Here is a 22,164-nt window from a genome sequence, read left to right as displayed (position 1 = left end):
TATAGTATTAATGGTGACTCTTGGCAGTATGGAGGATCAGAGGGACCTTGGGGTCTGAGTTCATATGACACTCAAAGCTGCTGCGCAGGTTGACTGTGTGGTTAAGAGAGCATACAGTGCAATGGCCTTCATCAATCATGGGATTGAGTTTAGGAGTCAAGAGGTAATGTTGTAGCTATATAGGACCCTGGTCAGAACCCACGTGGAGTATTGTGCTCAGTTCTGCTCGCCTCACTACAGGAAGGATGTGGAAACCATAGGAAGGATGCAGAGGAGATTTACAAGAATGTTGCCTGGATTGGGGAGCATGGCTTATGAGAATAGGTTGAATGAACTTGGCCTTTTCTCCTTGGAGCGATGGAGGATGAGAGATGACCTGATAGATGTGTATAAGATGATGAGAGGCATTGATCATGTGGATAGTCAGAGGCTTTTTCGCAGGGCTGAAATGGCTATCACAAGAGGGCACAGTTTTAAGGTGCTTGGAAGTAGGTACAGAGGAGATGTCAGGGGTAATTTTTTTATGCAGAGAGTGGTGAGTGCATGGAATGGGCTGCCAGCAACGATGGTGGAGGTGGATACAACAGGGTCTTTTAAGAAACTCCTGGATAGGTACATGGAGCTTAGAAAAATAATGGGTAACCCTAGGTAATTTCTAAAGTAAGAACATGTTTGGCACAGTTTTGTGGGCCGAAGGGCTTGTATTGTGCTGTAAGTTTTCTATATTTCTATGTAGAAGTTTCTAAGGAGCATAGTCAAATGGAGATGTGACGCCGTCAAGTATCCCAATAGACCAAAGCGTTAGGCTTCTTGTTTTGTCCTAGGGGGTGCTAAGTCTAGGACTTATTTCTTACCTTGTTTGTAATTATGCTATCACCCTTAGTATTCCCAGAAAATGACCGGTCATAATTGGGCCCTGCATTTTAATCAGGGTTAATTTCCCATCACCTGACTATAGGAGGTGATGGGAAATTAACCCTGATTAAAATGCAGGGCCCCATTATGACTGTTGATTTTCTGGGAATACTAAGGGTGATAGCATAAGGGTGAGAGCACACCTACTCCGGTGACCATAGGAGGACAAGAGTCCGAGCCCTTCCTTGTACGCACAGGGGTGAGGCAGGGGTGTGTGCTAGCGCCAGTGCTCTTTAACATCTTCCTCGTGTGTGTTACCAAGCTTCTCCACAACGAGATTGAAGACAGCGGCGAAGTGGCAGTGAACGTCAGATTAGATGACAAACTCTTTGACATCAGGAGGCTCCACGCAACCACCAAACGCCGTAGAGAGCGGGTCCTGGAGCTGCAGTATGCAGACGACTGTGTTCTTGTGGCCCATACTCCGGAGGATCTTCAGACTGTCCTTGCTGTGGCGGTGAGAGCGTACAGCAGGATGGGGCTGACTGTCAATACCACCAAGACAGAAGTGGTTTGCCACTGGAGTACCAGTGTCCCACCCACTCTACCTGCCTTCACTGTTGGTGATGAAAAGCTGTCAGTAGTGCCATCTTTCAAATATCTCGGGAGCATTCTCTCTGAGGATAGCGGCATTGATGACAACATGGAGAGCTGTGCTAAACAGGCATCAGCTCCCTTTGGGAGACTTCCACGTTGAGTCTTTCAGAACAGGAGCTTTCGTCCCTCCACAAAGGTCGCCGTATACCAAGCGGTCTATGTCACCACCCTCCTTCATAGCTGTGAAGCTTGGGTAACCTACAGCCGTCACATCAGGTCCTTGGAGCGCTTCCACATAAGCTGCCTCCAGCGCGTCCCGGGAATTACCTGGCGTGAGCTGGTGCCTCACACTGAAATACTTGTAAAGTCCAACGGCAGGAGTATTGAGGCCATGATCACCCAGCGTCAGCTGCAGTGGCTGGGGCATGTGATAAGGATGCCCCCATGTCGGCTACCCCGCAGAGTGTTATACGGCCAGCTACATCATGGTCGACGCTCAGTTGGAAGGTCGAAGAAGCGCTAGAAGGATCAGATGAAGAATGCTTTAAGGAAGCACAAGATCAGACCTGAGGACCTGGAGGAGGTTGCTGCTGACCGTACCACGTGGCGACAGCTGTGTAGGGACAGGGTTCGTATTCTGGAGATGGAAAGAACAACCAGAAGACAGCAGAAGAGAGCCAGGAGAAATGGAACCATGGTTACCACCACCACCACCACTACCACGTATACATGTCCCACCTGCAATAGAGCTTGTGGGTCCAGGATAGGACTGTATAGTCATCAAAGATCTCACCGTTAAAGGAGTGGACGTCATCATCGGACTTTGATGGACAACCGAAGAAGAAGAAGAATTTCCCATCACCTCGATCACATGTGATCAATCAAAGTAAAAGGACTCAGAAACCTCCTCCTGCAGAGGATCCCCACAATAGAACATTGTATCGTGAGCTATTTCATTGCTGGGAGATAGGCACATTCACGTAAACCTTGACCCGCCACACCATGCCAAATAGTAGAACTACGGACATATGGAGGGGGGCATAGTCTTAAGGTGCTTGGAAGTAGGTAAAAGGGGGATGTCAGAGGTAAGTTTTTCACATAAGAGAGTAGTGCTTGTGTGGAATACACTGCCAGCCAAGGTAGCAGAGGCGAATACAATAGGGTCTTTTAAGAGACTCTCAGATAGGTACATGGAGCTTAGAAAAATAGAGGACTATGCGGTAGGGAAATTCTAGGCAGCTTCCTAGAATAGGTTACATGATCGGCACAACATTGTGGGCCCGAGACCCTGTAATGTGCTGTAGGTTTTCTATGTTCCATATCCCAATGGCAGCCGTATAAAGGTGTACTGAAGGCCATTCCATGTAAATGCAAACTGACCCTGGGACTGCTCAACAACAGGGATGGAGAGGAAAGCATTAGCCAAATAAATAACAGCATAATAATTGTCAGTCCCACTAGAAAGGTCCTGGATCGGGGTCACAATGTCCAGAACAGCTGTGGCCAGCGGAGGGGCAAACCGATTTAACAGGCGATAGATAATCAATGGTCATGTGCTATAAATCATCAGATTGCCGATGGGCAAACGAGAGCCGTGAGGGGATCAGGCAGGACAAAGAATCCCCAGGTTTAAAAGGGACCGGACTGTCTGATCGATTTCTTTATGCCTTCCTGGGATACAATATTGCTTTGGCAAATACCGTTTGCGATAGCAAGGGTATAAAGACAGGTTCCAACTTTGCCATTTCAACCTTCTTCCATTTCAACCATTTCAACATTCTTGCAAATTTGGCAAAGGGTATCGTGATCGATGTTCCCGTTGATAAATCAAATCCCAAAATGGTTTCAGGTACCTGGGAGATGAGCACAGGGACAGACCGAGAAGGTCCCTCACCAAAAGCGAGGCAGACTTTTATTCGTACAACATTCGTAACCGACTCCCATATCCCTGAATGCACACTCGCTCCCCTGCTTTTAGATCCGGATTCCCATGTAATAAGGTAATCTCAGCCCCAGTGCTCACCAGGGCAATTCGCTGCTGCTTATTATCGTGTAACCACCAAAGGGAGGGAGATAGGTATAAATGGCCTCAGGTCTCCCACTGGGATGCCGGATATATGAGTCGTCATAGCAACAACTGCGGTCCCAGAGCCCTGGCCATACCCCTAGGGAAGGAGCTGAGCAACCCGCCGGCCAGAGTCCAATTCACCCAGGCCCTGTTATAACCGGAGAACGTTCTGCTTTTTGGGATTAACATTCCAGTCCGATGAAGGGCGACCAGTCCCTTCGTCTGGAGTATCGAATGCAACCCACCCGGGTCATAATACTCACAGTATGACACATTAAAAACATCAATCGGTACATTGTTATTTTTTTCCCTTTCCCAGCCCTGCCTTTCGCAGGGACAGAAACATTTCCTATCTGCTGGAACGGGTAGAGGAGCTCTTTAATACCGACTGCTGAGGCACATCCGCCGCCCGTTTGCAACATTGCTAGTTCTACTCATCATGCGCCCAGATTGCCCCTGCTGCTGCCAGGGTTTAAAAGCAGCCGCAACCTGTACCCGTTCCCGGTCTGCATTCAAGTTGGGCCAATAGACTGCTAGTCTCTGCAACAGTCTAACCCTCAGGTGGTCCCAACAGAGTCAGCAAGACACCATGTCATCATGGGAATCCCTCTTCCATCAATCGGATGCGCATACCAAGGGACAAGGGGATAGCCTCAGGTCCATTAAAGGTATTATTATAAATGGCAGATGCCGTTACCATATTACGAAGGCACGAAATAGCTTCCGGGGGTGGTGGGGGGGGGTGTTCCAGGGACAAGCAGACGCACCCCAATTCAAAGGGGCAGGGTAGCAAACACAAACAGCGTGCATAATTACTGCTCACAGGGAGAATTCGGCCAAAACCAATGAGTCCATGTTAATGACCCTAACTAACTCAAACACGAGGAAATCTGCAGATGCTGGAATTTCAAGCAACACACATAAAAGTTGCTGGTGAACGCAGCAGGCCAGGCAGCATCTCTAGGAAGAGGTACAATCGACGTTTCAGGCCGAGACCCTTCGTCAGGGCTAACTGAAGGAAGAGTGAGTAAGAGATTTGAAAGTGGGAGGGAGAGGGGAGATCCGAAATGATAGGAGAAAACGGGAGGGGGAGGGATGGAGCCAAGAGCTGGACAGGTGATTGGCAAAAGGGATATGAGAGGATCATGGGACAGGAGGTCCGGGAAGAAGGAAAAGGGGGAGGGGGGGAAACCCAGAGGATGGGCAAGGGGTATAGTCAGACGGACAGAGGGAGAAAAAGGAGAGAGAGGAAAAGAATGTGTGTATATAAATAAATAAAGAAAGAAAGAAAGAAAGAACGGATGGGGTACGAGGGGGAGGTGGGGCATTAACGGAAGTTAGAGAAGTCAATGTTCATGCCATCAGGTTGGAGGCTACCCGGACGGAATATAAGGTGTTGTTCCTCCAACCTGAGTGTGGTTTCATCTTTACAGTAGAGGAGGCCGTGGATAGACATATCAGAATGGGAATGGGATGTGGAATTAAAACGTGTGGCCACTGGGAGATCCTGCTTTGTCTGGCGGACGGAGCGTAGGTGTTCAGCGAAACGGTCTCCCAGTCTGCGTCGGGTCTACTAACTCAATTCATGGTACAATAAATAAACAGTCGGGAGCTTCCTAAGGTCCATAGGCGGGTGATCCCGCTAGCCAAGGATTCCTGACACAGCCTTTGGGCAGAATCCTGTCACTGGGTGGTGGTGCAGTTTTTTTTATTTCAAAATATACTTTACTCAAAAATAAAATTAAATACAATAAACCATTCAATGACTCTCAAGCCTTTACATATATTTCCCTTGTGGTCTCTACAGATCCATACTTCTGTCCACCCACGTGGCAATCCGCTGGTTTACCTTACCACACCATTACTCCCCGCCACCCGACCCCTCCTACTTCCGCGGGAGAAGAACCCTAAACCGTGGTCCTTCCCCACCGGGCCCTTGCGGTGGCTGCACCAAGTTTCAGTGCGTCCCTCAGCACGTACTCCTGCAGCCGAGAATGTGCCAGTCGGCAGCATTCTCCCACGGACATCTCCATGTGCTGGAAGATCATCAAGTTTCGGGCCGACCAAAGAGCGTCTTTCATCGAGTTGATGATCTGCCAGCAGCACCGGATGTTTGTCTCCGTGTGCGTCCCCGGGAACAGCCCGTAGATCACAGAGTCCTCTGTTACGCTGCTGCTGGGGATGAAACGTGACACTAGCCCGTCCATCCTTCTTCACACCCTCTCTGCGAACTGACAGTGTGCAAAGATTAAGTTAGATTAGATTCAACTTTATTGTCATTGTGCCGAGTACAGATAGAAAGCTAATGAAAAGCATTTAGCATCTGACCAGAAATGCAAAGAATAGTGTTATTTACAAAATAACTGCGAGTTTTTAAAAAAAATGCTACGACACACAAATATGTAGTCAGCTGGTGGCGTAGTGGCATCAGCGCTGGACTTCAGAGCAAAGGTTCCCGAGTTCGAATCCAGCCGGCTCCCTTGCACGCTTTCCATCCGTGCTGGGTTAAGAATCGAGCTAGCAACTCGGTCTCGTAAATGTATTGTACTGAAACAGTACAATACGGATGCAATACTGCTTAGCGCTGTGATGAGAGGTTCAGCAGTGTCACAGCCTCAAAGAATTGGGTCACAGACTCCTCCTCACTGCAGTCCTCCCGTGGGCAGTGAGGTGTGGAGACGACGTTCCGGGCGAACAGGATGGATCCCTCTCACCGCCAGCCAGGCGAGGTCCTGATGCCTGCTGGTGAGATCTGGCGATGAGGCATTTTGCCAGATGAACTGGACGGTCTGCTCAGGGAACCACCCCACTGTGTCCATCACGTCCTTCTCCTGCAGTGCCTGCAGGACATTACGTGCCGACAACTGTCTGATGGCCCTGTGGTCAAAGGCGTTCTCCTGGAAGAACATTTCTACGAAGGACAGTTATGGCGGCAACGACCAGCTGACTGGGGCGTTGCGCGGCAATGGGGCCAGACCCATCCTTCGTAGCCAGGGCGACAGGTAGAACCTGGGTACATAGTGGTACTTGGTGCCCACATACCTGGGTTCTACACACAACCTGATGCAGCCACACACGAAGCTGGCCATCAGGGTGAGGGCGACATTGGGGACGTTCTTGTCCCCACGGTCCAGGGACTTGTGCATGACGGTCCGTCTGACCCTATCCATCTTGGATCCCCAGACGAATCTGAAGACAGCTCGGGTGATTTCCGAGCTGTAGGAGCGGGGGACGGCCACACCTGCACCAAGTACAACAGCCCTGTGAGCACCTCACACCTGATGACCAGGTTCTTGCCCGTTATCGACAGGGAGTGCCCTCCCCACAGTCCCACTTTCTATTTCACCTTGGCAGTCCGCTCCTGCCAGTTCTTGTTGCACGCCTCAGCCCCTCCGAACCAGATTCCCAACACCTTCACGTGATCAGACCTGATGGTGATGGGGACACTGGATCTGTCGGGCCAGTTGTCGAAGAGCATGGCTTCGCTCTTCGTGCGGTTGATCCTAGCCCCCGACGCTAACTCAAACTGCTCGCAGATGCCAATCAGCCTGCGAACTGACCTCGGATCAGAGCAGAAGATGGTGACATCGTCCATGTACAGGGAGGTTTTCACTTGCGTCCCTCCACTGCCTGGCAGTGTCACCCCTCTTATGCCCTCATCCCTCCTGATGGCTTCGGCAAAGGGTTCAATGCAGCACAAAAACAAGACGGGGAGAGGGGACAGCAACACACATCAAAGTTGCTGGTGAACACAGCAGGCCAGGCAGCATCTCTAGGAAGAGGTGCAGTCGACGTTTCAGGCCGAGCCCTGCCTGACTCTGGCATAGTTTGCATGTTGTTGTTTGATTGTTTTTAGTTTTTGTATTGCTATATTTATGCTCTATTCTTGGTTGGTGCGGCTGCAACGAAACCCAATATCCCCCGGGATCAATAAAGTATATCTATCTATCTATCTATCTATCTACTCCAGACCTGATGGGGAAGCTGTCTGTTTCCCACCCGTTGACCTGGACTATAGATGTTTGTGTAGAGCAGTCTGATCCAATTCAGGATTTCCTCCCCAAATCCCATTTTGGAGAGCACGTCCACCATGTACATGTGCGATATCCTGTCGAAGGCTTTCTCCTGGTCCAAGCTGACCAGGCAGGCGTTCACCCCCCTGTCCTGCACGTAGGCGATGGTGTCCCTCAGCAGCGCGAGGCTGTCTGAGATCTTCCTGCCCGGTACAGCACAGGTTTGGTCCGGATGGATCACCTGTCCCAGAGCAGACTTGACGCTGTTGGCGATAGCCTTGGACAGGATCTTGCAATCCACATTCAGGAGAGAGATTGGCCTCCAATTCCTAATGTCCTCCCTTTCCCCCTTCTGCTTGTAGATGAGGGTGATGATGCCCTTCCTCATTGGCTCTGGCATGCAGCCGGCCAGAAGCATAGCGTAGTACACTTCCAGCAGGTCTGGGCCCATCCCGTTCCACAGAGCCGAGTACAACTCAGCTGGTAAGCTGTCGCTTCCGGGAATCTTACTCGACTCAAAGGAACGGATGGAGCCTGTCAGCTCGTCCAGGGTCAGTGGCTGATCCAGACTCTCTCGTTTGCCGTCCTCTAAGACCTGCGTGACAGACGACAGGAAGTTGCGGGAGGCAGTGGATTCTGCAGCCCTTTCGTCGTACAGACCGGCATAGAAGGACCTGCAGATCCTCAGTATGTCTGTCTGCGCGGACGCGACTGAGCCGTCCTCTTCCTTAAGGTTGTAGATCACAGAGCTCCCCTTGTGTACCTTTTGGAAGAAGAAGCGTGAGCACGTCTCGTCCTGCTCCACGGTTTGGACCCTTGATCGGAAGATGATCTTGGAGGATTCGGCGGCGAGGTGCTGGGCTTGCCGGCCCTTCACCTCTCGCAATTCCTCCCTGACATCCACCCCTTCAACTGCAGAAGAAGTTGCTGCAACTCTGTCCGGAGTTTACGCAGTTCACTCTGCTCCTGCCTTGCTTTCTGGATACACTTGCGGATGAAGAACCTCTTGAGGTTCTCCTTGGTGGTTCCCACCAATGATCAGGGAAATCAAAGAAGGCTTTCAAGGTTCTCCAACTTGTGTACTCCTTCTCTAGTTCCTCGATGTTCTCTGGGGTTAGCAGCTTTACATTCAGTTTCCATGTCCCCCTGACTGCCTTCTGGTCCTCCCGTAAGTGACAGGTGGCTCGCAGAAGGCAGTGGTCAGAGAAGAACACCGGCGTGATGTCGGTGGACCTGACCGTGAGGGACTCTGAGAGGAAGAGGAAGTCGATCCGGGAGCGGGCTGAACCGCCCGATCGTGTCCAGATGGCTTGTGGCTGTGCTCCACCTGTGGGGGTGCCTAAGACGTCGCGCAGCTTGGCTGTCTTTACCGTTTCCATCAGAAGTCTGGAGGTACTGTCCAGCCGGCTGTCGGCACTACCGGATCTTCCAGCCGCATCAATGGTGCAGTTGAAGTCTCCGGCCAGAACGACCGGCAGGGCCGGCACCAGCAGCGGTGGGAGCTTCTCGAAGACGGCCAGCCGCTCGCTCCGCATGGGGGAGGCGTACACGTTGATTAGCCGGATCGGAGTGCGGTATTTGACGTCTGCTACCAGGAGGCGCACCGCAACCACCTCTTTAACTTGGGTGATTGAGAAGTTACCTCCCCGTAGCAGAATCCCCAGGCCGGAGGCGCGACAATCATTGCCCCCCGACCACACAGACAAACCCTGGGTCCACCACCGTGACCAGCTCCGATAGTTGCGGAGGCGTGGTAGTCCGCATTCCTGGAGGAAGGTCACGTCGGCCTTTACAGTGTCCAAGTACTGGAGCACGCTAACGCATCGCCCAGTACCCTTCAAACTGCGCACGTTCAAGCACGCCGGTTTAAGGCCTGCCATCATTTACAGTTCTTAATTTCAGCTGCTCGCCGCCCTCACCTTCGCAGTCCTGAACCTTCAAGCCCACCGCCTTTGTGAAGTCTTCCACCTTCTGTGGGCTCAGGTACTGCTGGTAATCCTCCCCTGGGTGTGGCAGTTCTGGTTCTGAGCCTGGGGGCGGGGGGAGGGTGGGTGGTGGTGGTAGTGTAGTTACAGATTGTGGTCTCGGTGCTAGTAGGGACAGCCCTTGGAACTTGATTTTATTTATCAGCATTCCAGCATTCCTCTTTACTTTTTGTCAGAGGGGGCGCGCATCGATTACATTGTTCTGATCCCCATCCGAATCATCATCATACCAGATATCCTCAACCCGGGTATCTGGATCCCAATCCTCCTGCAGGACCATGTATCCGACTTTTAGAGGATCCGCCGTCATGCAACTGCTGTGCCTGCGTTATGGTAGCTAATCTACACGCCACCGCTGTGCAGCTTGTGTACAACGTCCTCGCGTGCTGTTTCATTTAAAGTGGTGTTCTGAGAATTGAGAGAGACCAACTCATGCTGCAGTCGCGTAATTTCCTCAGAGAGCTGACCTTTCTGAGTATTTAACTGTCGTGGTCGTAAAAATACACCCTACTTGAGACAGAGAACCATATAGGTTAGAGGGAAAAGCTGCATGGTTAAGGCATCGTGATGTTACACACAGAAGCTTACCATCAGACAATTCAGCAAGTGCCTTCTCCCAAGGTCTAGGAGGACCCCATTTACACAGAAAATTAGTCAGCATCCAAAACCCTCAGGGTAATCCGTCCATCTGTGGACCTGATAAATCTCGGGTACGGTATCGCTCGGCTTGTTTGTCCACCACCTCATTTTCCTGGACCCTGCTCGCAGCGCCGAAGTGTACCTGGTTGGGTTGATCAAACCCCCCCAAAAATCGAGTGGCCAAGAGGTTTGATAATAAGCATACAAGCACAACAAAGTAACTTAGGCCTAATTGACTATCATAAAATAAAAGCAGTAGTAAGTTAGAAAGATTTCGGGGCTCAGGATTCTTGGTCACCAATTGATTGTCGCTGTTGTCGGAGATCTCCGCATTCCGACTTGTGAAACCACACTGGGTTCTCTGCGCTGATCATGATTTCCTCTGTCTTGATGAAATCCCAAGAAAGGAGGGAAGGGTGCCCCAATAAACAGCAGTTCCAAAAGGGTAGAGAAAGACTAAAGACGCACACAGAGACAACTTCCAATCTTTTGTTCTCATGCCACTAACTCAGCGTGGTTTTGATTGGAGTTCCACAAGCGTAGAGAGACATGCAAAGACAGACAAACTACTTGGTCTTTTATATGAATAGACCTACAGCACTTAACTTGTATAGACATCTTACATGCTGCGAGCTCACAAAGAGTTAAAAGTGTCGCTTGGAATTATTCAAATTTTTATCCAACATTTTACGAAATTTAGTATAACACAGAAATTCAATTCCAAGGCTGATTGCGAAGAGTTTGTAAGTTCTTCCCATGACCATTTGGATTTCCTCTGGGTGCTCAGGTTTCCTCTCATAGTCCAAAAAAGAACCAGATGGTAGGTTAATTGGTCTTTGTAAATGGTCCAGTGATTAGGCTAATGTTAAATAGGATGGGTCACAAGAACCTGCTCAACGCTGTATCTCTATGTAAATAAAGAAAATACTGATCACTACCGATAGGGAAGTTATCAATAAGTTTAAGAGATTGTAGAGAAAATTTGCAAGCATGTTGACAGGATTTAAGGATCCAAATTACTGGAAAACATTGAATAGATTAGGTCTTTATTCCATAGAGTGCAGGAGATGAGGGGACATCTTAGATGTATACAAAATTATGAGGGGTATAGATAGGGCAAATGGTTTCTTGTTATAGCTGGAGGTGGATAATGGGGACATGCTCCCACTTCCATTTAAATGCTCCCAATGGCATGTGCCTCAAACAGCCTCTGACAACCAAGTCCAGCTCCTGGTCCTCAAATGTGCCTTAGCTACTAAGTCTGGCAGATCAGTTTCTACTGACAGGAGAAGGGGCAAAGGCAGGTTACTGCTACCATAAGACGAGTCATTTCGGGCAGATAGGGCTCATCAGCCATGGCTGGCATTTCACCTAGGAGGAAAATTCTGATATCAAACCTACACTGCCTTGCAGCTATACCTACTCATGAAGAAGGCTTCGGGAGTAAACTCCAATGGAAAAAAAAATTGAGCTGGAGTCCCTAAGGCAGTCCTATATTGAGTTCAACATTGACTGACAGCTCCTGCAATGTTGCTAGCACCAAACTGTATCAGTCTCTGCCATTCCTTTTGGGGTTGTCAGATGTGTGGTGAGGAGGAGCTTGCTACATGGGCATCACCTTGTTCTCCATATTGTACTGCTCAGCCTCACATTATCTAGACAGCTAGGATGCAATACCCTTGGTCAACTCTGACAGTGGCCCTCACCCTCACAGGGTGAAAGCATGCAAGCTTTTGTTTCAAGTTGGGTCAGATTACAACATGAAGTCATAGGTTTAGGGTAAAAGGTGAAATTCGAAGGGGCAGCTGTGGGGGTGCACCTTCATGTAGAATGTGGCTCATTGGAGAAAGATCTAGCAGCAGCAGTGATAGATGCAGGTTCAGTTGTAATATTTGAGAAAAGTGGATGGAAGGGCAGAAGACAAGGTCAGCACAGACTAGATGGGCCTGTTTTGTGGAGGCCACTAAAAGCACCTATGTAAACAGGAGCAGGAACTTACAAAAGGGTAAAATTAAACAAGTAAGCAAAGCAGAAGTCCAATAATGCTCAATATGGGGCAGTGAATGTCAATTACATTAAGCTTCAAAATGTAGATTATCCAAATGGCAAGTATGCAGGAATTATGGAAGGCCAACAAGATTTTAATAACCACATACACAAAATACTAATTACTGTTGGGTAAGCGCTAAAAGCGAAGGAAATTCTCATTGTTCATTCTCAATGGGACTGGAATAAGTGGAAAATTAAGAGAAACTGATATATTCCGGATGGTACATGGAAATCTCCACAGCCTTTCAGAAAGGATTTTATTTTGAGATGGTGCACACACAATAGAAACATTAGCTAAGGTGGTTTGCCTAAGTTAGCTTGTATACCCAAGGATTAAGGAGTGATCTGATTGAAAATTAAGTTGGTTATGAAAAAAAACGTAGGTAGGGTGGAAATTCTTCATCTCTGCTAGGCAAATCCAGAAAGAAGTCATAAGCAAAATCAGAAAGTTCTTATGCCACAAGGGGAACTAGAAATCTTAAAATTTTCTCTGGTAACTCTATAACTATTAAAATGTAGATGCCATGCAAACTGAAGTTTTCAATACTGAGCTAAAGAGAATTTTGTTAGGCAATACAAAGGATATGAAATAAAGTCAATTAAATGCACATACAGTACATGATCTAATTGATTAGTTGACTACTCAATTTTTCACATTCCCTCTACCCCATGTGCAAGTCAAAACTCACTGCAGTAGCTATCAGAGTTCTGCCTTTCAAATATAATACAAACTAACTTTTACAAATTCTGATCAACTCAAGCATTTTTATTTCTTTGATGGAAACCGGGCTGCAAAAAAAGTGCTTCAGGAAAAAATTGTCCAGGCTTGAAAACCTAAAGAAATTTGTATATACACAACAAACATGGTGTAAATGTCAAGCAACATGAACCCAGTAAACACCTGTCATCATGCAAGATTCAATTGGCTATTTATTCTAAAATCTTTATTGCCACAGAAGCCCACATATACATGTTGCAAACAGCTTGATTGCTATGTTTCCTATTATGCAATTAGGAAAGTCATTCTTAAAGTAATCACATTTTTCTGAAATAGTATGATGAGAATTTCCCTATATATCACTTTGACACAGCACAAATAATATCACATCTCAGATGGTTCAATGAGTATAAATTGCATCCAATGGAACAAGCACTCCAATTGTTGAATTCTTAAAGCATTAAAAAGTTTATTAGGTATTTTTCTGATCTGGAGAACATTTGAGGCAATAAATGTGCAGTACAGATTTCAAAAGCAAAAGAAATAACATGTACAATATACAGTAGCTGCACTTGCATCAATTCCAATCACACATTAATTATCTTGCCACTATACAGAAATATTCTTCAGTTGTAGTTTGAGACTGTCGATTTAATTCAATACGTCATGGATCTGGTCTTCAACCAAAAAAAAAGCTGCAAGTAAGGATGATAGGAATAAAAATAAGGCTGTTGCCTCTGGAATGTTGAACATACAAGACTAAACTCCAGAGATTATGTTAACAAGTGCTTTACGCGTGCAAATTTATTTCTGCTAAAGCTTTCCAAACATAGTATATTAGAACTGGGATTGTGATGTGGGCCCACTGGGCAAAGAAATATTTTGCTCGACACTAAGTTTCTACAGCAGCAACCCTAGTCCCTGAAATTCTAGGCACCCTCCCAAAATAAACCAGTTTGTTCAGTTGTAGGCAATGGTCCACTGCTTTACACAAGCATCATGGGATGTTGTCACCAAAGTATGTTCATCCATCCAAGCAACACAGGCAATGTGATATAATCGATGAGAATCTATGGGGAGAAAAAAATAATGAAAATCCACAATTGAAGTCATTAAAAATAGCAAGGAAGCATTCAATCCATAGCCCTAATGAAAGGTGTGACCCCAAAATGTTAACAATTCATTTCCCTGAAGGTATGTTGCTAGACCCACCGACTTCCTTCAGAATTGTGTTGGTTTGCATCTTGGCTGTTATTAGATTTTAATTTTATCTGCATTTCTTAGATTGTGTGGTTAAAAAAAAAGGTTCAAAACTCAGGATCTGAAGCACATGCATTTAGGACAATTTACAATCTTCATTTATCACTTAAAACACTACTACAAGTGCAAAGCTTTGGCAAGTTGTCCACTTTAAGATAACATCTTAACCATAAGCAGTTCATTTTAAACAACAGCACCCAATAAACCATGTTATAATGTCACCAATGAAGCTACCAGGGTAGATCAATTTCATCCACAAAATCTCTGCATGAGGATACAATATTCAAATCACAACCCAAAAACTCAACGAAAGGGAATGAAATCTAATCTGAACCACCTCTAAAAAATAATTTCAATGTATTGTCAAGATTTCCATGCACCATCTGGAATTTCTATTAAATTGAAACAATTCCTCTTTTATTCAACCAGTCTCGTGGCAGCAACTCAGTGCATAAAAAACATACAGATATGGTCAAATTTCAGCTGTTGCTCAGACCAAACAATAGAATGGGGAAGAAATATGATGCATGTGTCTGAACATCCAGTAAGATAGCAGTGGACTTGGATGCAGAGGTCACTCTGGGCCCAATTATTTGTTCATCCTGTATGTCTCTTATGATTGGAAGTCACTGCTGCATAGTAAGAACATCAAATACTGCAGGACTATCCCATCAGCAAGTTGCTTGATGGTGACGGAGCTGGACAAACTGCGCACTGATGTGTTGTTGCCCGGTTTGTTATATAACGTTGTGCTGAGATTGTATGCAGTCCAAAAAACAGTAAGTGATTGTCGTTGACGTCGTTAGTTTGATCACAAGATTTTGTCAGACATTGGTAATGTAGAATACTGCAAACCCGGTTCACTCGTAAGACCGATAGTGGGTGGGGGAAGACTGCATTGCCTTAGTTGTTGTACGGAAAAGGCTCATATTCCTTAGAGCTGCCCGTTTGCAGCTATGGTTGAAGATAGCTATGTACCACTGGATTTCGTACTGGGTTGGGGCTGGCCTCCAGTGTTTATTTGATGGAAAAACAAGGCCAGGAAATGGCCCATATTATTTTTCCTCTTTGGGACTGCAAGTGTTTTTTTAAAATCTTAGCCATTATGTGCTCGTGTAGTGTGCTGTTGGTAATGTGTTTTGCACCTTGGTCCCAGAGGAACTCCATATTCACAGCTATATTCCTTTATATTTGAAGGATAATTAAATTTGAAACTTGAATGATTCTTGGTGCCAGATAGGATGGTTTGAATATCTCAGAAACTGCTGCTCTCCAGGGATTTTCACACACAAGTCTCTAGAGTTTACAGAGACATCCCGTGAGTAGCGCTTCTGTGAGCAAAAATACCTATTAATGAGAGGTCAGAGAAGAACACCCAGACTAGTTCAAGCTGAAAGGAAGGTGACAGTAACTCAAGTAACCATGTGTTACAATAGTGGTGTGCAGAAGACCATTTCTAAACATACATGGCAAACCTTGAACTGGATGGGTTACGGTAGCAGATGACCTCAAACAAACTCAGTGGCCATTTTATTAGGTACAGAAGGTACCCAATATATTGGTTACTGTGTGTATCTTAACAATTTTGCTCCAATTATAATAGTGTTTCACTGCAGTGGTTAGCTGAAACTACATGCAGAATCTCAAGATTTGTTTCCTATTTCTTTTCTTTTGTCTTGTCAGTTTTCTAAAAGTGACACCAAATCTCAAAATAACCTAGTTATAATGCTGCACAAACAGCCAGAGATAGAGGTAATTGATATGGTGGATGTAGACTTAATTTGTTATTCTTTTTCCATGATTTGCATGCATTTTGTCAGCCAGCATTAATTGTCCATCGCAAGGTAAGGTGGTGAATAAATGTTCCGGACTTTCTCAATGTATTCCAAAATTGCACTAGAATAGGGAGTCCAGGAGCTAGAAAATTGACAAAGTTATCAACAATTTTCCAGGTGAGAATGGCATGCATCTTGGAGAAGAACCTGTAGATGGCAGTATACCACAATGCTTGCGTCTACTGAGTGATAGAATTCACAAAACCGTAAGATACAGGAGCAGAATTAGTTCATTTTGCCCATCAAGATTGCTCTGCCATTTCATCATGGCTGATCCGTTTTTCATCTTAGCCACAATTTCCCACCTTCTCCCTGTATCCCTCCATACCCTGATTAATCAAGAATCTATCAACCTCTGCCTTAAATATACGTAAAGACTTGGCCTTCACAGCTGCCTGTGGCAAAGAATTCCAGTTTCACCACTCTTTAGCTGAAGAAATTCCTCATCACCATTCAAAAAAGGACACCCCTCTATTTGAGGCTGTCCCCTCTAGTCTTAGATGTTCCTCCCAGAGGAAACTCGCTTCCCCCATCCACTCTATTAAGGCCTTTCACTGGTTCATAGGTTTCAATTAGATCACCCCTTATTCTTCTAAATTCTAATGAAAACAGGCCCAGAGCCATCAGATGCTTTTCACATGGCAAGCCATTCAAACCTGGAATTGTATGGGACCCTCTCCCGCATGGTATTCTGAGGCCTGGGTCCCAGCAGGTGGTGGTGCAGCCGGAACACCCTCCATTTCCCTGAGCATCCTTAATACCCACTGTTATGGGATGGGAACCAATCCCTCCCTCCCCTCCCCCCCACCACCCCGCAGCTGGAGCACCCTGTCCGGATGAGACTAGACCCCATACCCTCAACAGTTCTTGGTAAAAGTGAGGTGGTTCCCTCAAAGCTGTGTGGCTATTGCTGTCCACCGGAAGCCTTGTGCCCTCCTGCAGGTAACGTTTCCGGCGGAGGAAGTACGTCACCAGCACATGCAGTCTCAGATTGGTGATCGCTATACTGGTATCTCTGCAGGGTCCCAAGGTGGGTGCGCATACAGACCAATGACTGACCGCCCTCCGCTCATTGGACCACAGCAGAGACCCAATGCCTCCTGTTGTCCCAGAAGAGGTCCACCAGCCACTTCTGGGTCCTGGAGACGAAAGCAACGGGCAGGACTAAAGTACTCAGCCGGTACCATCTCTTTACAATGAAAGCTACTTATCAATGGGTTTTACGTGGACCGGTGATCCAAGTTGCCCTATTCTCCTGTGCCTAGTCTGTGGCAAACAATTTACAAATGCAGCAATGGCTCTAGCAAAATTGAAAAGACATTCAACTACAAACCACAGCCGTACAACACGTAAAAGTGCTGATTATTTAAAACAAACCGAAAACAGATTAAACATTTTGAAAATAAAGTTGCAGTCAGTAAAAAGACTCAGGAAGCAAATTATTTAGTAGCTTTAAGACCAATTCACTCGAGAATGTTTTTAAAAAAAAAAATTGTGTGAAAACCTAGGCAAAGCATACCAATCTCCTGCTACATCCAGAAATCCGATGGCTTAGTAGAGGAAGAGTTCTCAACAGAGTGTCTGAGCTGAAAGGTGAATTACAGGAGTACTGTCAAGAAAATCGTAGGCCTGATTTTGCTAAGTGCTTTGAAGATGAAGATTGGCTACAGAAACTAGCCCACTTAACAGACAGTTTTCATCATACGAACCAGTTAAACAAGTCTCTGCAAGGCCCTGGAGAAAATATTTCAGCCTGAAACGTCAACTGTATCTCTTCCTATAGATGCTGCCTGACCCTCTGCGTTCATCAGCATTTTTTGTGTGTGTGTCGCACACTAAGGAATGGCCACTCTACATGCACTTGAATTAATCTTATTGGCTCTTTCTAATGAATGCCTCCTGCTGACTGGTCACTCTACAACTCAGAAAAACTACCACAGAACTCTGTCATCAAAATCTTGATCGCTGCCCTGATTATAAAGTAGTTCTTTTCTCACACTCCTGGTGTGGATCTTCCAACTCAAAGAAAACTGGTTTACAGCTCTGCTTTCTAAATCTTGACTGCGGACCTGACTGAAAGGTAGCCCTCTTTATGCACTGCTGCTTCCTTGCTTCTCAAATCAGAAAAACTGCTGCAAAACTCTGCCTTCAAAATCTCAATCACCACCCTGATTAAAAAGTTGCTGTTTTCACACATCCCCAAGAGTGGATTGCCATGAACATACAAATTTGGCTTGATTCCACAAGCCTGGTCCATGTAAAAAGACTATTGACTATTTTACACTCAACTATCCAGTCCTGTCAACCCGTGGTAACCCTGCATTTTATCAAGGACACATCTACTTCAGGTTTAAAAAAATATTCAGACCATCTTTACCATTCTTTAAGGAAGTTCCCAAGAGAGAAAAAGAAAATACGTCTCCAGAAAGGGATACATTACCTCCATATCCACCCTGACAAGAGCGTCCAAGTTTCAAACAAGTTCCCTCTCGTACTTCTCAACTCCAGTCCAATCTGTCTAACCTTTCCTCACAAGACAAGTTGCCTAATCCAGTAGTGTAAGAAATCTTCTCCAAACTTCTTCCAATGTATTCACCTCAGCTTTAAATATCCACTACTGTATACAGGTCTAAATCAGTAAAATATACACCATTCCTAATTTCTGGTTGTATATGTGAGTGTTACTTCCCTCACCATGAGGTTCCATTTTCTGCAATTTTCTTTGCTGCAGCATCTCACGCACCTTCTAAAAATCTGTATGGTATATTCACCAATTAAAGAATAAAATGAATAAAAGCAACTCCTCAGGAACAAAAAGTAAACTGATGGAGAAACACAAGAGGATCAAGCAGCTTCTGTTTGGGTGGGGGGGGGGCGCAATGGATTTGCTGGCATTTCAGATCAGTCCAAAAATTATGCAAGGGCTCAACCCAGAATGTCCATGCATGCTAAAAGGAACATAAATACTGCTCAAACATGACCAATTAGACTATGATACAAAAGAAAAGGACAGGAAATGGAGGAAACCGGAAACAAAAAGTATTAAGATTCAGGTCAGATAACCGCTGTGGAAAGAGAAACAAACACCACTACTTCAAGTCTGTCAATCACAACTAAATGACAATATGGAAATGCCTCTTAAAGCATGACTAATTTAAGCTTAGGAAGAGCTGAGACAGGAACGAGATGAAAAGAATTTAAAAAGGGGGGAAATTTCTGACATACCTGGGATTTTGATTCTTTTAGTTGAATCATCCAAACTCCAAATAAAGACCAATCCATCCATTCCACCAGTTGCAAAGTGCTCATTGTCGGGAGACCATCCCACACAGATAATTTTAGCATGATGGCCATAGAATTCATTTGCTTGCTATTCAAAAACACACATTGTTACAATTAGCACAGTTCAAAATCCACCAACTTCTCCAACCACATGGCCAAGTATATAAAAGTATTCTCACAAGAGAGTGAAATAATCTTTCATGGTCGACCCTTCTGAGAACAGTCAACACAAAACATTTCAATGAATAAAATTTAAGCAAATCTCTATTTAAACTTCAGGTTTCTGCCTGCTGTGGAAGGCTAAAATCTGGAGAAACATTTTGTACATTTTAAAGGGAATACAAAGTAAAAAGATGCATTTCATTGTCATTTGCAGCTAGTTTTAAAGTTGAATTAGAATAACTTTTAGTGGGAAATACAAGGAACTGGTGTAAAAGAAAATCAATTGAACATAGTTATGCAATTTAGAGTAATTTCCACCAAAGTGAAATTATTTCCTGTTGTACTGTGGTGATCTGGTAAGCAGCCTGTTACTTTCAGGTGAATGACAGCTTGTGGCTGCAATATAATTTGTGTTTTGGTCACTGTAGGAACAACTAGGATTTGTCACTGCAATGTTTGATTGGCACAACAAACAAACAAACTTTCCTTTACCTTCATTAAATTTTGTCTGGTGCCTTCCTAACACTGCACCCACTGCATTCTCTCAAACTCAATCCCCTTATTTCAAGGTCAAATCCCTTGCTTACTTGGATGTCAGTCACAATTTTTCAGCCTTTCCTCCCTTCATCCTTCAACACATCACAAGCTTGTATTTTCAAAGCAACGACTCTCCCAAAGTATGCAGAACTCTAAAAATGCCCACAAGTGCTCAATTCACCATAATAACAGCACAGGGTATCTCCTTTTCCAGACAAATGCAGAAGATCAAACTAGCTTATGGATTCACCATTCAAATATCCCCACCTTTCCCAGCCAACCCTTAGGTCTGGGCTGCACATTTTCAACCATGCAAGCCCTAGGCAGTAACCAATCATTTCATGTGGGGTTAGGACAATTGGTTAGCATGATCAGTTTTACTGCAACAATCTCAGATCTTTATGGGTATACCACAATTTATCTGTCAATACCTGACATCAGATATGTACATTTAAAGATTCATCACAAAACTACATGGAAACCTCACCATTTATAGTTTGTAGAATGAACTCCCTTTGGGGACATTTCTCACTTGGAGAAAGGGGCAGAAACTCATTCGTGCTAGACATAATACATTCAAGATTCACAAGTACAACATTCAAACTACGATCATATCTAAACAGTAGTAATGTCTGGCCTTGGCATTGGTCAAGTGAATTAAAATTGTATGGTAACAGAGAAGCACATTACTATGGCATGCATCCACAGCTGAAATCCCTTATGGAATGACAGCACTGTTAACAAGTCTGTATATATTACTGCTACTGAAGATGGCAAGAACCTATCTACTCATCTCTTTGCAGTGCAAGAACTTGCAACAGATATGGGCAACTAAAAATTTCCTGCAAGAGAAGCTGGACAATATTAGTGTTGAGATACACAGGTGTGCTTTCACTTCCAAGCCCAGAAAGTCTAGCCACACTTATTGCTATCCAAGAGGGGGGGAAAAAAAAAATCAACCAGTTAATATGGCTTGAACTGAAAAATCTTCCAATTGTGAATTTTTGTGCCATGCTTCCTATTAAACTAGAGTAATTTTTTTGGGGAGAATTATCACCTAGAATGGCATGTGTACGACATGTGGGAAAAAAAGACGTTGAAGTTACAAAAATAGTAAAGTTCATCATTCCATTTAATTATAGAACAAGTTCAAGACCAAGTTTATTTAATTAAAATGAATTTATTTTGCAGCAAAGGATGATGCTAAATTTTTGTAGAGCCAATTATACACAAAGCAGATGTGGATGAGTTACCAGACTGTGGGAGAGGACAACAGCGTTTATTGAAGACACCTTATATTGAAAGAGCTGAATTCCTTTAATTAATCCAATAATTTGATCAGGCTATACACAAGATGAACTATGACAAATTAAGTTGTTACCGCTATCATAAGGAAAGAGTAATTCTTAATCTCCTACAGAAATAGAATTTAATACCTTATAATCATCTCCAACCGTGAATGTTGTTGCTTTATTTGCAGAACAGACAGCAAGGGTTGCACCATCACGTGAATAAGATAGATCAGTAACAAGTGCTCTGCTATCAAGATCCAAAACTTTTTCATTTTTCTGCAATGTGTTTCCTTCAATAGAATATAGGTACACTTTGCTATCCTTCAAAGAAAAGCAAATACCATAATTTAATTTAACAAGAAAACCAAAGTAAGAAACACAGAATTAGAAGCACAAGAACAAAACAATAATCCTGCACAATGAAACTTAACATTGATATGGTCTTTAAAATGGAAAAAAAATACAAATTCCAGGAGAAGTTCCTGAAGTCTCCAGAAAGGGACAAGAATTTAACTTCAGAAAACATGGAGACAAAATTGAGAAGAAAGGCAATGAATAGAGTATGTTATATTCAAATGCACACAGTATACAAAAGTAAGGTAGAAAACCTTATAGCACAGCTAGAAATTGTCCGGTCTGATGTTTGTGGGCATCACAAAGTCATAGTTGAAAGAAGATCACAGCTGGGAGCTCTAAAATCCAAGGATAGACATTCTAATGTAAAGATAAGCAGGTGGGCCGAGGGTTTTATTTTGGTAAATAAATGAAACTGTATCTTTAGAATGAAGTGGTATATGATCAGTAGATGCAGCATCTTTGCAAATAAAGTTAAGAAACTACAAGGGTAAAAAGACCTTGATTGGAAATATATA

At 44.8% G+C, this 22,164-nt stretch overlaps 1 protein-coding gene across 1 annotated transcript in view; it reads right to left on the bottom strand.

Moving 5' to 3' along the window:
* Positions 1-13,133: 13,133 nt before the first annotated feature.
* The window catches only part of wdr1 (WD repeat domain 1), a 46,274-nt gene continuing 37,243 nt past the window's right edge, over positions 13,134-22,164 (bottom strand). Inside the window, exons 13-15 of the mRNA XM_072253030.1 lie at positions 21,437-21,613; positions 19,245-19,389; positions 13,134-13,994 (exon numbers count right to left, since the gene is read on the bottom strand). Coding sequence (XP_072109131.1) covers positions 13,885-13,994; positions 19,245-19,389; positions 21,437-21,613 — 432 coding nt within the window. The 3' untranslated portion in view covers positions 13,134-13,884. The remainder of the gene's footprint in view (positions 13,995-19,244; positions 19,390-21,436; positions 21,614-22,164) is intronic.

This window comes from Mobula birostris, chromosome 3 (genome assembly GCF_030028105.1).
Source record: "Mobula birostris isolate sMobBir1 chromosome 3, sMobBir1.hap1, whole genome shotgun sequence".
NCBI classification, from domain to species: Eukaryota; Metazoa; Chordata; class Chondrichthyes; order Myliobatiformes; family Myliobatidae; genus Mobula; species Mobula birostris.
This window is presented reverse-complemented; position numbering and strand designations above follow the sequence as displayed.